The sequence below is a fragment of the Anthonomus grandis genome, chromosome 8, assembly GCF_022605725.1.
Source record: "Anthonomus grandis grandis chromosome 8, icAntGran1.3, whole genome shotgun sequence".
NCBI classification, from domain to species: Eukaryota; Metazoa; Arthropoda; class Insecta; order Coleoptera; family Curculionidae; genus Anthonomus; species Anthonomus grandis.
In genome coordinates this window covers 153452-168096 of record NC_065553.1, presented here as the reverse complement: position 1 = coordinate 168096, position 14645 = coordinate 153452, and the positions used below count along the sequence as shown (strand labels likewise).

The 14645-nt window shown below is 31.2% G+C and overlaps 1 protein-coding gene across 1 annotated transcript in view; it reads left to right on the top strand.

The window, feature by feature from the left end:
- Window positions 1-2157: 2157 nt before the first annotated feature.
- Window positions 2158-14645, top strand: part of LOC126739739 (beta-alanine transporter) — a 31704-nt gene continuing 19216 nt past the window's right edge. Inside the window, exon 1 of the mRNA XM_050445536.1 lies at window positions 2158-2429. Coding sequence (XP_050301493.1) covers window positions 2230-2429 — 200 coding nt within the window. The 5' untranslated portion in view covers window positions 2158-2229. The remainder of the gene's footprint in view (window positions 2430-14645) is intronic.

Here is a 14645-nt window from a genome sequence, read left to right as displayed (position 1 = left end):
GCATTTTTTAATATGAAAAAATTCAGCTTGCAAATCTTTAAAAAAAACGACTTTTTAAGAGGCTAAATTAATACTCATACATCTAAAAATAAAAAAGGTAGAAATTTAAAAATTAGATCACAGATTCTTCTAATTAGATTATTTGACACATATCTCAACTTTTTTGTCATTTTATAAAATAAAAAGTTATTCTTAAATATTATTAAAAAAAATTAACTGATATTTCTAAGTTTGATAATAGCAGCAGAGCTTCTTATAATAAAACACATTTACTTAAGTATTTAAAAAAAATGTTAATTAATAAATTACCATATTGAAAATTGAGAAAAAAATTAAAAGATAAGAGGCTCATATCTCTGAAAATCGGAACAGAGATTACCCTATTTAAATCATTGAAATTATAAGTGTAAGAGATTTGCATATTGCAATAGAGATTCTCTTAATAAAATTATTAGACACCTACGATTGTTTATATGGGGTAAATAAAATTCAAATGTTTCTATTTTGATTAACTTTTATTACTGTACGTGAGAAACACTTAGAAGGTACCCGCGCGATTTTTCTATATCAACTAAAAACTCTATTCAAACCTATACTTTATATTTAATAAGTGACTAAAGCATAATAACCATTCATAACGCTGATGCCTAATCAGCTTCTTTAATAAAAACAACTTTCGCTTCTTTTTCGATGTCACATAAATAAAAATTATGTCTGGCGGTGTCTGGCAACTTAACAGTTATGTATTGTACATACAAAGAATATTAGAAAATTGATTTTTTTTATATTGCAACACCTACTTCAGCACTTTTTCAAATAAAAAAAAATAAAATGTTAATTCGAAAATTGATAAATCTTCTTAAAAAGTTTTAATTCTTAACTAAATTTTAGAAGAAAATATGCTCATACTTCTGAAATCAATAGAGTTAAATAATTGAAAATTATAACAGAAATTCTTCTAATAAAGCTATTGGATCTTTATTTCAGCATTTTGGCCTAAACATTTTTTGAAAAAAAGGCATTTCTTCCTCAATTTTTCAATTCGTCAACTTTTTGGTTTTCAATTTTTTTATTTATTAGGTTTTTTTAGAAAAAAATTATTTTATAATATTATTAACTTTTTTTCCATTCAGCCATATCTCAGCACAAAAAAAAAGAGCTACAACCTTCCCAATAGTACCACTGGATGCAGAAGAATTAAAGTTTTTAAAACAAATTATCAGAAATTTTCTCCTTATTCTCCGATATACCAAAAAGTTTTAATCCCTTTCCAAAAAAACCTGAAATCAAAAGAGCCAAATATTTAAAAATTAAAACAGAAGTTCTTCTAATAAAACTACTAGATCCTTATTTCAGCAAGGAAATCGGACAAAATATTCATATCTCTAAAGATAAAAGAAATAGCGATTTAAAAATTATATCAGAGATTTCCCTTGTTAAATTATTCAATATCTATTTTCGAATTTTTCCAATATATCTTATTTGATATATTAATCTTCAAAATTGCAAAAAAAGGACAATATGTCATATTTCTGGAAGCAAAAGAGCTAGAGAATTGAAAAGAGAGAATTGGAGCAGAGATTCAGTTAATTAAATCATTTATCATCAATACCTCTTTCAACATTTTTTCCAAGAATTATTAGCAACAGAAAAATTCAGTTCGGAAATAAAAAAAATCTTGAAAAGCATTATATTCCTAGGGACAAATGCTTATAATAAAACCATTGGACTAATTTTTTTCTAGAAAATAAATAAAAATTATTTAATTTGAAATTGAAACCTGAATTGAATGCTCCTATCTCCATTTTCCGAAGGTTTGATAGCTCTGGAATCACTACGTATCATTGAAAAAATAGACGATATATTGAACTGTGATTGGAATATTCAACTACGTTTGATATTTTATTTTAATTTTTGCGTATTAATACCTAATATTATGACATTTTAGTCCCTATAATCACATAATACTTTTTTATTCATATTTATCCCCCTGTATTAAAAAATACAAGAGAGCAACCTTAATTTAATAATCTAAGCACCATAACTTCCTTATTTAACTGGCAAATCACTCTATTAATCTATTAACATATTAAGTTTTCAATTTTTAATTCCCCTAAATAGTACTGGTTAATTGAGGCCTTGATTTGACCGATTGATAATTCCCTAAGCAACTTAAAAATTCTCATTTTAAAGAGAAATTAGTTTAAAATTAGCTCTGGTGGAAAAAACATGGACCTGGATGAAATACTGCCCTCAGTCGGGGAGTTTGGCAAGTACCAAAAGTTGGTTTTGTGGTTTATATTATTTCCTGCGGTTTTTCCATGCGGTTTTCATGCTTATAATCAGCTGTTCATGGCTACGGTTCCTGAGCATTGGTGTAAACTGCCCAAAGTTCGAGGAGTTGATCCAGAAAAGATTAAGAATTTCAGGTATGTAGGGAAATAAAAACGAAATTTCTGAATATCTTTTTTAAAAATGATGAGTCTAATGTTGCTATTGGGAAGGTTGTAGCTCTTTTAGATGTTAAGATATGACCTATCAAAGTTAAGAATTCCAAATAATTAAATATGAAATTTTGATTACGTTAATCTGACGATTTTGGCTTTACTTCGCGTTAAATATTAATGATTTTTCTAGAAAAATCAAGTTTTCTCAGTTTTCTTCATTTTTCTTATAAAAGTCGGTGCTTTTCTTTCTGATATATTAAAAATTAAAAAATTGAAAAACTAAAATTTAATTAACAAAAACTTACTCCTTATTTCAGAAATATTAAGTTATTTTTTCATAACTTTTGACTAATATCTTTCAAAACACTTGATCTTTTTCACACTTTTCAACTTTAACTTTTTTCAAGTTTTCTTTAATTCGTTTGTTTCTTTTTTTTCTTTTCGTCGTATCGTCGCGGAGTTAACACGTATGATAGACGGTTGCTCGTATTTTGTCGCGTCTGTAATAAATAAATTAAACAGTTGTTATATTATTTATTAATATTTTTTGTACCACGTTAGATTTGGTTTAGTGGAACGATTTTCTTTTTATTTTAAAAGCCATGGCTATGGCTGGACTATGGACTACAATATAATAATAATAATAATAATAATAATAATAAGCCTTTATTTCCAACAGGCAACTTGCCCAATAACAGGAAACAGTTGTAAAACAATGAAAAATATAGTTAAAAAAAAAACACACACAAACAAACCTAAAAGAATGAAAAGAAAAGAAAAAGAGTAAAGTAAAGTCACATTCTCAAAAGTTATCCAAAGAATTAGAACAAATAACTATTAATATGATATAAAAACCCAATTATAAAAGTTTAACAAGATAATCACATATTCAACAAAATTAAATTAAATTAAATTAACTGCAATATACCTACTAACTATAACTTAAACACATGGGTCTTAATCCCAAGAGTAATGATCCACCAAGATATCGACAATCACATGAACCGGAGAGAAATTTATATCGCACATGTGACAGATCCGATTAAATATAGAGCATATTGTATATAGTGGCGATTTCAACAGGATGTTAGTATGAGGCCTTGGCAGAAAGAATGTTAGGGGATGTCTAGCATTAAGCCTAGGCACCATGAAACGTACACCGGAAAGAAGTACAGGACTATCAATGAATCCATTCAGTAACCCATGCAGGAATTTTACAGAGAAGATCATTCTTCTGAGTTGTAATGGATGTAGATTGAAGCGTTCCAATAGTTGCCGATGATCAAACCCTCTTACCGGATATATGCCATCCTGCCTGAAGGCCAAAAACTTAGCAAATCTACGCTGAACAGATTCAAGGAGACCAACATGATTCTGATAGAGCGGGTTCCATATAACGCAGCCAAACTCCAGTTTTGATCTCACAAAGCAACAGAAAAGCAGTTTTAATGTAGACTCCAAAGTAAAACTCTGAGAACTTCTAATTATGAACCCAAGCCTTCTCAGGGCTGACTTGACTATGTTATTGAAGTGTGGAACGAATGTAAATTCAGAGTCAAAGGTTATACCAAGATCAGTAATTTGCTCTAATCTACTCAAAATAGTATCATTAATAAAGTAATTAAAATTTAAGGGTGTTTTTGATCTAGAGTAACTGACCACACTACACTTAGCCGCATTCAAGCCTAACCTGTTAACAGCGCACCATACCTCCAATGTATTTAGACAGTTCTGAAGAAAAACACAATCCTCCAAGCCATATATATTTAAATATAGCTTTAAATCATCGGCAAAAGCCAGCCTATGACAAGTGAGTGACTCAATCAAGTCATTTATAAAAAAACTAAACAGGAGCGGACCCAGGTTCGAGCCCTGTGGCACACCCGACGTTACGTTAAAAAGTTTCGATTTAAAGCCCTCATATTCGACATATTGAGATCTACCAATCAAGTAGGAATGAAATAAATTAAATAATCTCCCTGAAAAACCATACTGAGTTAATTTATGCAGCAAAATATAGTGATCTATCCGATCAAAGGCTTTTTGGAAGTCGGTATAAATAACATCGACTTGAGTATTAACATCAAGTGATTCACAGATGTGACTAGACAGACAGGATAAGTTAGTAACACAAGATCGCCCGCTAAAAAATCCATGCTGGTCTACAGAGATGAGTTCTTTTGCGTGACTAAATAGCGACCGATTCAGGATAATTTCGAAAAGTGGACATATGGACTAGAGTTCAATATGGACTATGGCGAACCTATAAAGAATTGTACCAATTATAATCAAGAGTTTGATGATGGTAAATCTATCTTACTATGCAACGGGTGTAATATATATTTTGATGGGAAATGCTAGAACATTGATATGTGTAGATTCCACATGAGGAAATTAACATGGAAATGCGAAATGTGTGAGCCTTTAGTAAGTGTATTGGAGGTTGCTAAACAAGAACGTATGAGGAAAAGGAGTCGTCTAGAAGGTTCTGTTCCTGTTAATTTTGCGAATGAGGTCATGATAAAAATTTGCTTTGTTTAACGTAGTGAAGAACTTAACGTAGTGAAGCCGTTCTATGCTGCAGCTGTTGCTAATAACTCGCGCTATTTTACTAATTTAACTACTCGCACACTTTTTTTTCATGCTACTACTACTACTACACCATTGCATTTTATGGTCTAAATTTGTTGTTGTTTTATTTTATTTACTCTATGAATATACGTGTAATAGATAATTGCCTAATTTAAGTGCATATTTTTGGCAAAAAATCAGTAAGTATGAACAGAAATAATATTACACAAAAAGTAAACTAAAAAAATATATTCTAACAACACATGTATATTTTTGGCAAAAAATCAATGATTATGAACAGAAATAATATTACACAAAAAGTAAATTAAAAAAATATATTCTAACAACACGAACACAAAAACTTATCTATTCACTGCCAGATCCGCCTTCCTTACATTTATGGAATTACGTTATCACTGTGTTCTTTACACACTAATTAATGACAAGTATTGCATGTAATTGTAGTAACTCTATTCTTTTTTCTACCGCAGATGAAGCATCTTCCTCTGATTTTTCTGGGTGGCTCTTCCTCTGCGTCGTTTACCTGAGCTTTTCTATACCTAGATAGAAAATGTCTGATATCTATAGGTTAAGTAGATATTGCAGCTCTTTCAGAGAAATGAGGTCTCATCAATGACAGAGAAAGCGATTTTAGGAAAAGTCTTTTGTATTTGTGAGGAGAATAAGGATGAGTGGCGTTATATAAAATTTGGCTATTGATTCCTGCTATATTAAGTAACTGAAACAAAAAAGCCAATGGCCATCTCCTTGTTCTTCTTCCATCAGAAAACGTATTACACATATTGTCCACTGTGTCCACACCCCCCTTTGTGATATTATATTCCAATATAATTTCAGGTTTGTTGGTATCTGGGTCAATGGAAGAGTCGTCGTGCATAGTAGAAATCAAAACAACACATTTATTTATTAACGCATCTTCATTATTTTTTTTTTTTTTGGACACTTGAAACTATGGTTACATCCTTTTAAAATCCGAAAATGGATGACCCAACCAACCTATTTTTATTTGGCAAAAATACTATTTGCAGCTCCCGTTTATTTTTTTTAGAGTCCCGATAAATGTTATTTTATCTTGTAACAGCTCCAGTGCCAAAGGGTAACTTGAATACCAATTGTCGCAAGTTAAATTCCGATTACTTCCTTTTTGTTCTTCCAACAATCGGTGAACTATGGCAGTTGGCGAGTTAAATTGATTGTATTGACCGTCTGGTTGTTTTCCATAGTAGAGCTCTAATTTACTGACATAAAATGTTTTAGCATCACAGAGCACAAACACCTTCAACCCATATTTGGCAGGTTTGTTGGGTATGTACTGGACAAAGCTGCACCTCCCTCTAAATGCAATCAACATTTCATCTATGGTCATAAGTTCACCAAGAGAGTAGTTTTGTCCTGAATTATAAACAAATTTGTCCAAAATAAATCGCACCGGGGCTAGCTTATCGGTTTTTTTCTTTCGTTCCTTGTTCCTTTATCATCAAATCTAATATTTGCAAGCAAAAAAAGAAATCTTTAATAATTCATGCAAGCTCGAAATATTTCTGATCCGGTTCCGTCTTTCGTCCATAATTCCAAAAAATTGGTGTGATTTTGCTTCTTACATCCAGATAAAAACAATAACCCGATAAAAGCAAGCATTTCCGTTTTTGTAATGTCCTTTGCGTCTCTTTCTCGATTAAAATTTGCCCGAACTTTTAAAATTTCCAAATTAGTATACTAAATGATATGTTCAAACAATTTTTGAGAAAGTACTCATCTCATCAGTTATGTCACGGGCGCACTGCTTTGGCCCTGGTAGTATTTTTATTATATTTTTGCTTTTGCGCTTAGTAGATTTATACACAGGGTAACTTTTATACCAAATAGTTGTTTTATCCTTGCCAGCATACTGAGCTTCTCTATTGGCCACTAACACGAAGAGAGGAACATCTTCGGAGCCTGAACTTTGATCATCTTCCACTTCATCTTGTTCTTCTTCCCCGCCAATTTCTTCTTCGGAATCCGTATCACATATAACCTGGGCCACAGCTTCCAATTTATTTTGGGTTAAGTTTTTCGGATTTTTTATCTTTATTCGATGCCTGAAAATAAAAAATATATAAATTAAATATACAAACGTGTATAGGTACCTTCGTGGCACCAACAGAGGTAATCTTGTACTTCCACTTAGATTTTTACTCTCAAACTACATACGTATCTTTCAACTTATTTAAATTTTTATTTAATCACACTCAAAACAAATCCATTACTAATAATATTTACATATGCACACACTTCAAAATAAACGATTTTTTGTTGAAAAACTAAAAAATATATTATTTTAATGTACTTACATAATTACTCGCGTTGGTGTATTCTGTACACCACGACAAACTTCTCGGGATATTCGACCTTCTACTTAGGCGATCAAAACCGTATTGGCACTGCATTTGGAAAACACATCGAGCGAAGCATAGCTAGCTCGGTGACGCCGAAAAAGTGATCGTATGGAATCGGCAGCAGTTGGCGCCAATTTGGTGTATTTTTTACACCAGTGCGAGCAATTAAAGGTTAATCGGGATTTGAAGAAAAAAATCAATACCACTGATATAGGGGCTGGCTTATCATTAGGTAAACCAACAAAAAAATGGAGGTGTAATAATCAGTGGAAATAAGAAGGCAATTACTACTATTCATTCGCAGATCCAAAAGAAGAAAAATGAATGATAATTACAGTGTGGAAGTACCGCAGATCCTGGAACGGAGCAAAAAAGATTACATCCAAAACTGAAAATAAGAACAATCTGCACAGACAGAAAAACAAAAATTGTAAAAAAACAAGACTGTTAACAAAAAAAATTTCGATGGTGTTGGAAGTTGATGATAGCACTTACAAAATTATCATGGAAAAAAGGATGAATATGGGGTGGAATCGTTGTCCTGTGTTCAACGAGTATGAAATTTAAAGGTGTTTTAAGTGTTGTCGGTATAGTCAACTGTTCAACGAATGTAAAGGAAGAAATAAAGAAGGATGGTGTGTGCTAATAGACCACATGATGTAAAAGATTGTTATGTCAATAGTGTTAAGTGTATAAATTGTGTTACATCTAATGAAAAATTCGGCTTTAGTCTCAATGTTAATCATGTTTCTTGGGACGCCAATAAGTGCGATTCTTATAAGCCAATTGAAGAATTTCAAAAAAATAAGTATATTAGATAGCGACTAGACTTAGGTATTGTACTTACACTAGTATAGTTTACTTTAATTTCTAAAGTCTTATTGGCAATAAATTGGAATATCAAGATCTTACTATACAGTAAGACTCACGTAACACCTGAAATTGAACCATGCGAGCTGATAATTGATGAGTACAGGTTGGAAAAATGTAAGAGTGATAACAGTAGAACAGGAGGGATAGACATTAAATATAAGGTTAGGTCTGTAGTATCTGATGGAGGTTATGTTTGATTGTTGTGTGTTGAGTTGTCTTATATTGACATTGATTTAGTTGAGATTAAATATTTGGGTTCAGTTCTATGTCATTCACGTCAGATTGAAAATGTCAATTTTTTTAGTTTTTTTTTAATATTACTTAGAATAAGTTAATGATTTTAATGATACTAGTTAGCATTATTGTTGGGAATTTTCATTTTCACCTATTAAAGAACTTTTCTTATGGTAACAATATCCTAAATAGCATTTATATTAATGGATTTAGCCGAATAATAAAGACACCAACTAGAATAACTGCAAGAAGTCAGACACTAATTGATTATTTAATTTCAGATGATAAACCTCTTCCGCATAAAGTATTAATAAACAAAAAGAACAGCCCATAGACATTATAGGTTATCAAACGTCTCTTAAAAATTATAATTGTAATAAACTTCAGGAGAAAATGCTTACAATCAATTAGAATACAAATTATACAGACGTCTACTTAGCTTAGAGCTTTGTTGCGGATATTCGAAACATTTTTGACAGTATGTGTCCAAGAGTTAAAATTGTTCAAAAGCAAAAATACATTGATAAGAAACGCATAACACCTGATGTAAGAGCACAAAATGCAGGAAAGGAATCGACTTTACAAAAGAGCTGAAGAAATATTATTGTAAACAAAATAAGAGTGGAAAAGGGAAGATTTTACATGCCATGCATAGATAGTAATAAAAATAATCGAAACAAATTCTGGAGAAGTTTAAAGACCCTTTTGCCTAGAAAGAACCAAAATCTACATAATGAAATACTTTTTAATGATATCACATGCACACACTGAAATTGCGAACTTTCAATAATTATTTTGTGAATAGCATTGAAAATATTATTGTATTTTAATTTACCTCAAGCGGCAAATTGGCTAACTGATATTATAAGAACCCCGGTGCCAAATAGTTTGATAACAAAATTTAATAAGATTTCCATGGCGAGAATAAAAGAAATACTCAAAGACCTACAAAATGTTGGTGGTGGTGAAACTGGTATTACAAATCAGGTTCGGTTATGTGACTTATACTATTGGTGATCGTTTTTTAGATATTGTTAATACTTTATTGAGTACAGGCATCTTTCCAGAGTCCTGGAAGCTGTCTACTGTTGTTCCTGTTCCCAAAGTACAAAACACAAAACATGAAAATGAATATCGACTTATTAATATTGTGCCAGTCTATGAGAAGTTTCTGACAAAGCACAACTTCATGACTACTGTAACAATAATAAATTGATTGTCCCGGTTCAATCACGCTTCCGTGAGAATCATTTATGCGAGTCTGTACTTATAAGTATGGTTAATAATATTCTCAAAGCCCTAGACTCTGATTTTAGCTGTATTTTTAGATTTTAAAAGAGCATTTGAAACAGTCAGAAAATTAGAGCATTTGGGAATAAGAAATAATGTTTTAAAGTGGTTTTAGTTTTACTTGTTCAATAGGACTCAATGTGTTAGGTATTTATAAAAAAAGTGTGTCTAAAGGTATTAATATCAAATATGGTAGTACCACAAGGAACAGTTTTAGGCCCTTTACTGTTTTTATTACATACGAGCCCTGTCTCATTGAAGTTGGCCCAACTATCAAAACTACTTTTGTTTATAGAACCTGGACAATTTAGGTAATAACATTAGGGAACTATTTTAAATTGTGATTTATTGGGGAATAATATTGAATTAGATAATAAGATTATAAATGTATTTCATCTTAATATTCGTAGCTTAAAAAAAAATTTTGATCAGTTAGTTAGTTTTCTTGAAAGCTATAGGCTTAACTTTTGTGATATTATTGTGCTTACAGAATGTTGGCATATAGAGAATGCTAATGGGTTTTGCTTGGATGGGTTTTGTATGTACTATAATAATGCAAGTTTTAATCAAAATGATGGCACAGTTGTTTATGTTAGGTCCAACCTAGTACACGATGTAACACATATTGAGCTTGCCCTATCAAAAGTAACATTAACCAGTATCAAATTTAAAGTAAACAATTACTCAATAAGACTCTCTTGTATATACAGACCACCTTCTACTAATACACATAATTTTCTTTCGGATCTCGAAACTTTCTTTACAGATTCATTTACCAGTCAGATTGACATTATGTTAGGGGATATAAATTTGAACCTTCTTGATGAAAACAATAATGAAATTATTACATACCAGGCTATTCTGAACCACTTCGGTTTTATTTCTACCATAAACTCAGCCACTAGGGTTACAACTGACTCATCTAATTGTCTGGATCATATATTCTTGAGAAGAAAAAATGGTTCTAAGATTAATTGTTCTTCCTTTGTCATTCAATCTGCCATAACTGACCATTTTTCCACCATGTTGCATATTACTGATACAGTTGGGTTGCAAAAAAACAAGGAGGAGGTAAATTCTTATACAGTTAGAATAAATTATACCATATTAACAAATTTTATACATAATCAAAATTTTGAAAGCATTTTTAACAATGATGATCCAAATTTTATACAGTACTATTACACAAGCATTAAATCATTCAAAAACCCAAAAATTATGTCAAAATAAGTATAAAAAAATAAAACCATGGATCACAATTGGTATAATTAATAGTATCAAAAAGAGGGACAAAATGAAAAAAACACTACTAATTCATAACAATTTAGAAAACAAGTTGGATATGGCAAATTTTTGCAACAAATATTTTGTTGATGTCGGTTACAATATGTATAATAAAATTAAAAATCCTCCAGATTCCCTGCAAATAAAACCATCCACACAAGCTTCAATGTTTCTAAGACCTACTAATAAGAATGAAATTATCAAACAAATTGCTTCTTTAAAAAATTCCTCTGCACCCGGAATTGATGGTATTACAACCGATATTATAAAACATATTCATATCTATATTTCTTCCCCTCTCGCACACATTATAAATTTAATTTTTCAAACTGCAAAGGTCCCAAAAAAATTTAAACAAGCCATAGTAAAACCTATTCACAAGGCAGGTGATAAATCAAATATAAATAATTATAGACCCATAAGTATAATGAACATTTTTTCTAAAGTCTTTGAGAAATGCCTTAAGGACCGCCTGGTGGAATTTTTTAATCAAAACAATATAATTTCTAAGAACCAATTTGGTTTCCAGAGTGGCCTCAGTACAACCGATGCAGTTTGTGTGCTTTGTGAGCAAATAACAGACCATTTGGATGGTGGCAGAAAGTGTCTTACGGTCTTCCTAAACCTAGCCAAGGCATTTGCCACGGTCCCTCATAACAAATTGCTCCAAGTCCTAGAATCCTATGGGATAAGGGGAACCGTGTTAGACGTTTCCCCTTATCCTTTGCTGATTATTTGATGGATCGAGAGCAATCCGTCAAAGTTGAAAATACTATAAGTGAACCCCTTCAAATTAAAATGGGCATCCCTCAGGGGACTGTTCTGGGTCCAATTTTATTTGTGGCATATGTAAATTCCTTAACCAATATGTCAATACAAAACGGTAGTACTATCTCTTATGCTGACGACACAGCAGTAACTTTCTATGGGGAAACATGGGATTTGGTGAAGGAACATGCTATAAACGGTATAAAGAAAATAAAACACTGGCTAGACTCATTTAAATTATCATTAAATATCACTAAAACTATTTATATAGCATTTTCCCTCACAGCTGCAAGCCGTCCATCATTTAATAGTATTTACATAGATAGTCTTATGGATAAACTTCATGAAGTCCACTCTACAAAATATCTTGGAATCTATATTGACAAACACTTAAAGTGAGACCACCACATCCTTAGACTATCAAAAAATATTCGAAAACTAATATACAAGTTTTATGTGCTCAGGGAAATATTAAATAAACAACTTTTGATTTCGATTTATAAAGCAATTGTGGAATCACTACTAAGGTATGGTCTAATTCTTTGGGGTGGGATATACCAAAACACATTGACTTCTTTAAATGTAACCCAAAACTACATTTTAAAAGTTATTTTCAAAAAAAACAAAAGATTTTCTACTGCATTACTTTATTCCAGAAATATTTTTGATGTACGCACATTATACTGTTGGTCGCTCTGTATATATATTCACAAGTCGAATAAAATTAAGAACTTTGTTAATCATCAGTATCAGACTAGAATTAAATGTAAATAGACACTTATCAATTCCAACTGTTGCCACTACTATGAAATTAAAATCAATTTTTTACCACGCACCCAAACTGTACAACTTATTACCACCATATATTAGACATACAAAAGCTGTCAAAAAATTTTGTAAAATATCTGGGGACTACATTTATGATCATTTACATGTATTTAAAAAACTACTTACTGTTAATTAATTTTCATATTTCATAGCTTTAGGCATTCATACGTGATCGTGAAGGATTTTTGTTTTCTAATGTTTAATTATTTATTGGGTGTTAAATGGAAACTTTGCAATAGTTAGTGGATGGAACATATTTTGTTTAAATATTTATTTTTATAAAATTGTTTTTGATTTTTTTTGCACATACAGGTATTTGGTTACCTAGGTGCACCTTAAAATGTACTGAGATAGATTATAATTATTGGATTTTATTACACATACTTTGTAAAAGCTTATATGTAATATATCCGATTGATTGATTGATTATGAAATTTGTCATATTAGATGAAATGTATTAAAAACTAAAATGTATTTCTGATAATATACGATATTTTTATTTAATATTAGCCTAAAATACGACGACATATTTTGTAACAGAGAAAAAATATTTTACAAAAATTGAAAAAAACTGCTGTTTAATAGAAATCAACGAAACCAAATAACGGTTCTTGCGGGATTTGATATAAGCTTTCTTCATGATATGCCGCAAGGTATCTCGGCGATAGATGTGGACTACACTTTAAAGCTGGAATATTGTTTTGTAACTTCTAATCTTTTACTTTTCTATCCATGCGGCTTCATCTTGTTGGAAGATGAATTCGAAGTTATTTAAACGCATTTGTTCTATTTGGCATATTAAGTTATTTTGAAGCACATTAATGTACTTCTCAGTATTCATTATTCCTTCCACAAAGTGCGAGTTTCCTACTCCGCTTGCTGACATGAATCCTCAAATTATAACAGAAACCAGAATCTTTCCCTTAATAATCCGTTTAAGGCTCGTAAGTTAGTCGTGCAATATCCCGGCGGGCTTTAAGTTCTGGGTTTTTGAGCAGTAGATCCCGTTAATTTCTACAATTTAATAATATTTTGAACTGTATACCTGGATTTGTTAATGCTGTAAGTGATTTGGGAAGCATTTTGACCTTTTAAATCCAAGTGAATTATCACTTTTCTTATTTCCTCAGAAACAGTTTTACCAGGAGCCATTTTTAATTGTTATTAACGACACCAATGCATTGAAAGTTGATTTAAATGTCAAAATCGGCTTCTTAGCAACGTAAAATGTTATTAAACATTTAATTTTAATTAGCTTTTAAATAACTTCAGAAATATCATGATTTGGGGGGTGGGGCCAACTTCACTGAGACAGGGCTCGTATTAATCATATGGTATCAGTAACTCAAAAGCGTAAAGTAGTGCCAATTGCTGATGACACAATGATGTATATACCTAGTAGGCAAAGATATCCTTCAGATGCAGCAGGAAATAAACATTAAACTAAATGATTCAACCGGCTCTGCGATAATAAATTGAGTTTAAATGTATAGAAATCGAAATTTTATATTGTTGTCTAGGGTGGATTCCCTAAATGTTGGCGATATGAGGATTACTGTAAATTGATGTAACATTTCGTGTGAAAGAGAAATAGAATACTTGGGCACAATCCTAGACGCAAACTAAAACTTTCTTGCGCATGCAGATCATGTAGCAGGGAAATTTTCAAAAAAAGTTGGTTTCTTCAAAAGAATTTTCAAAAGAACACACAAAATTATTGTTTTACAATGCCATTGCTCTTACCCATCTACAGTACTGCTTCATATCCATCCTATAACTTGCCACGTTATAGGATGGATAAACTTGAACAAATGCAGAATAGGGCAATGAGACTGATCTTAGGTTATAAGCGCTATACTCCTATTTTATCCATATAACGTTTTGTAGATATGATGTCTGTCCTGTCAGCTAAAAAGCTAAGTATAGTGTCTATTTGTTTATTTTTAAATTG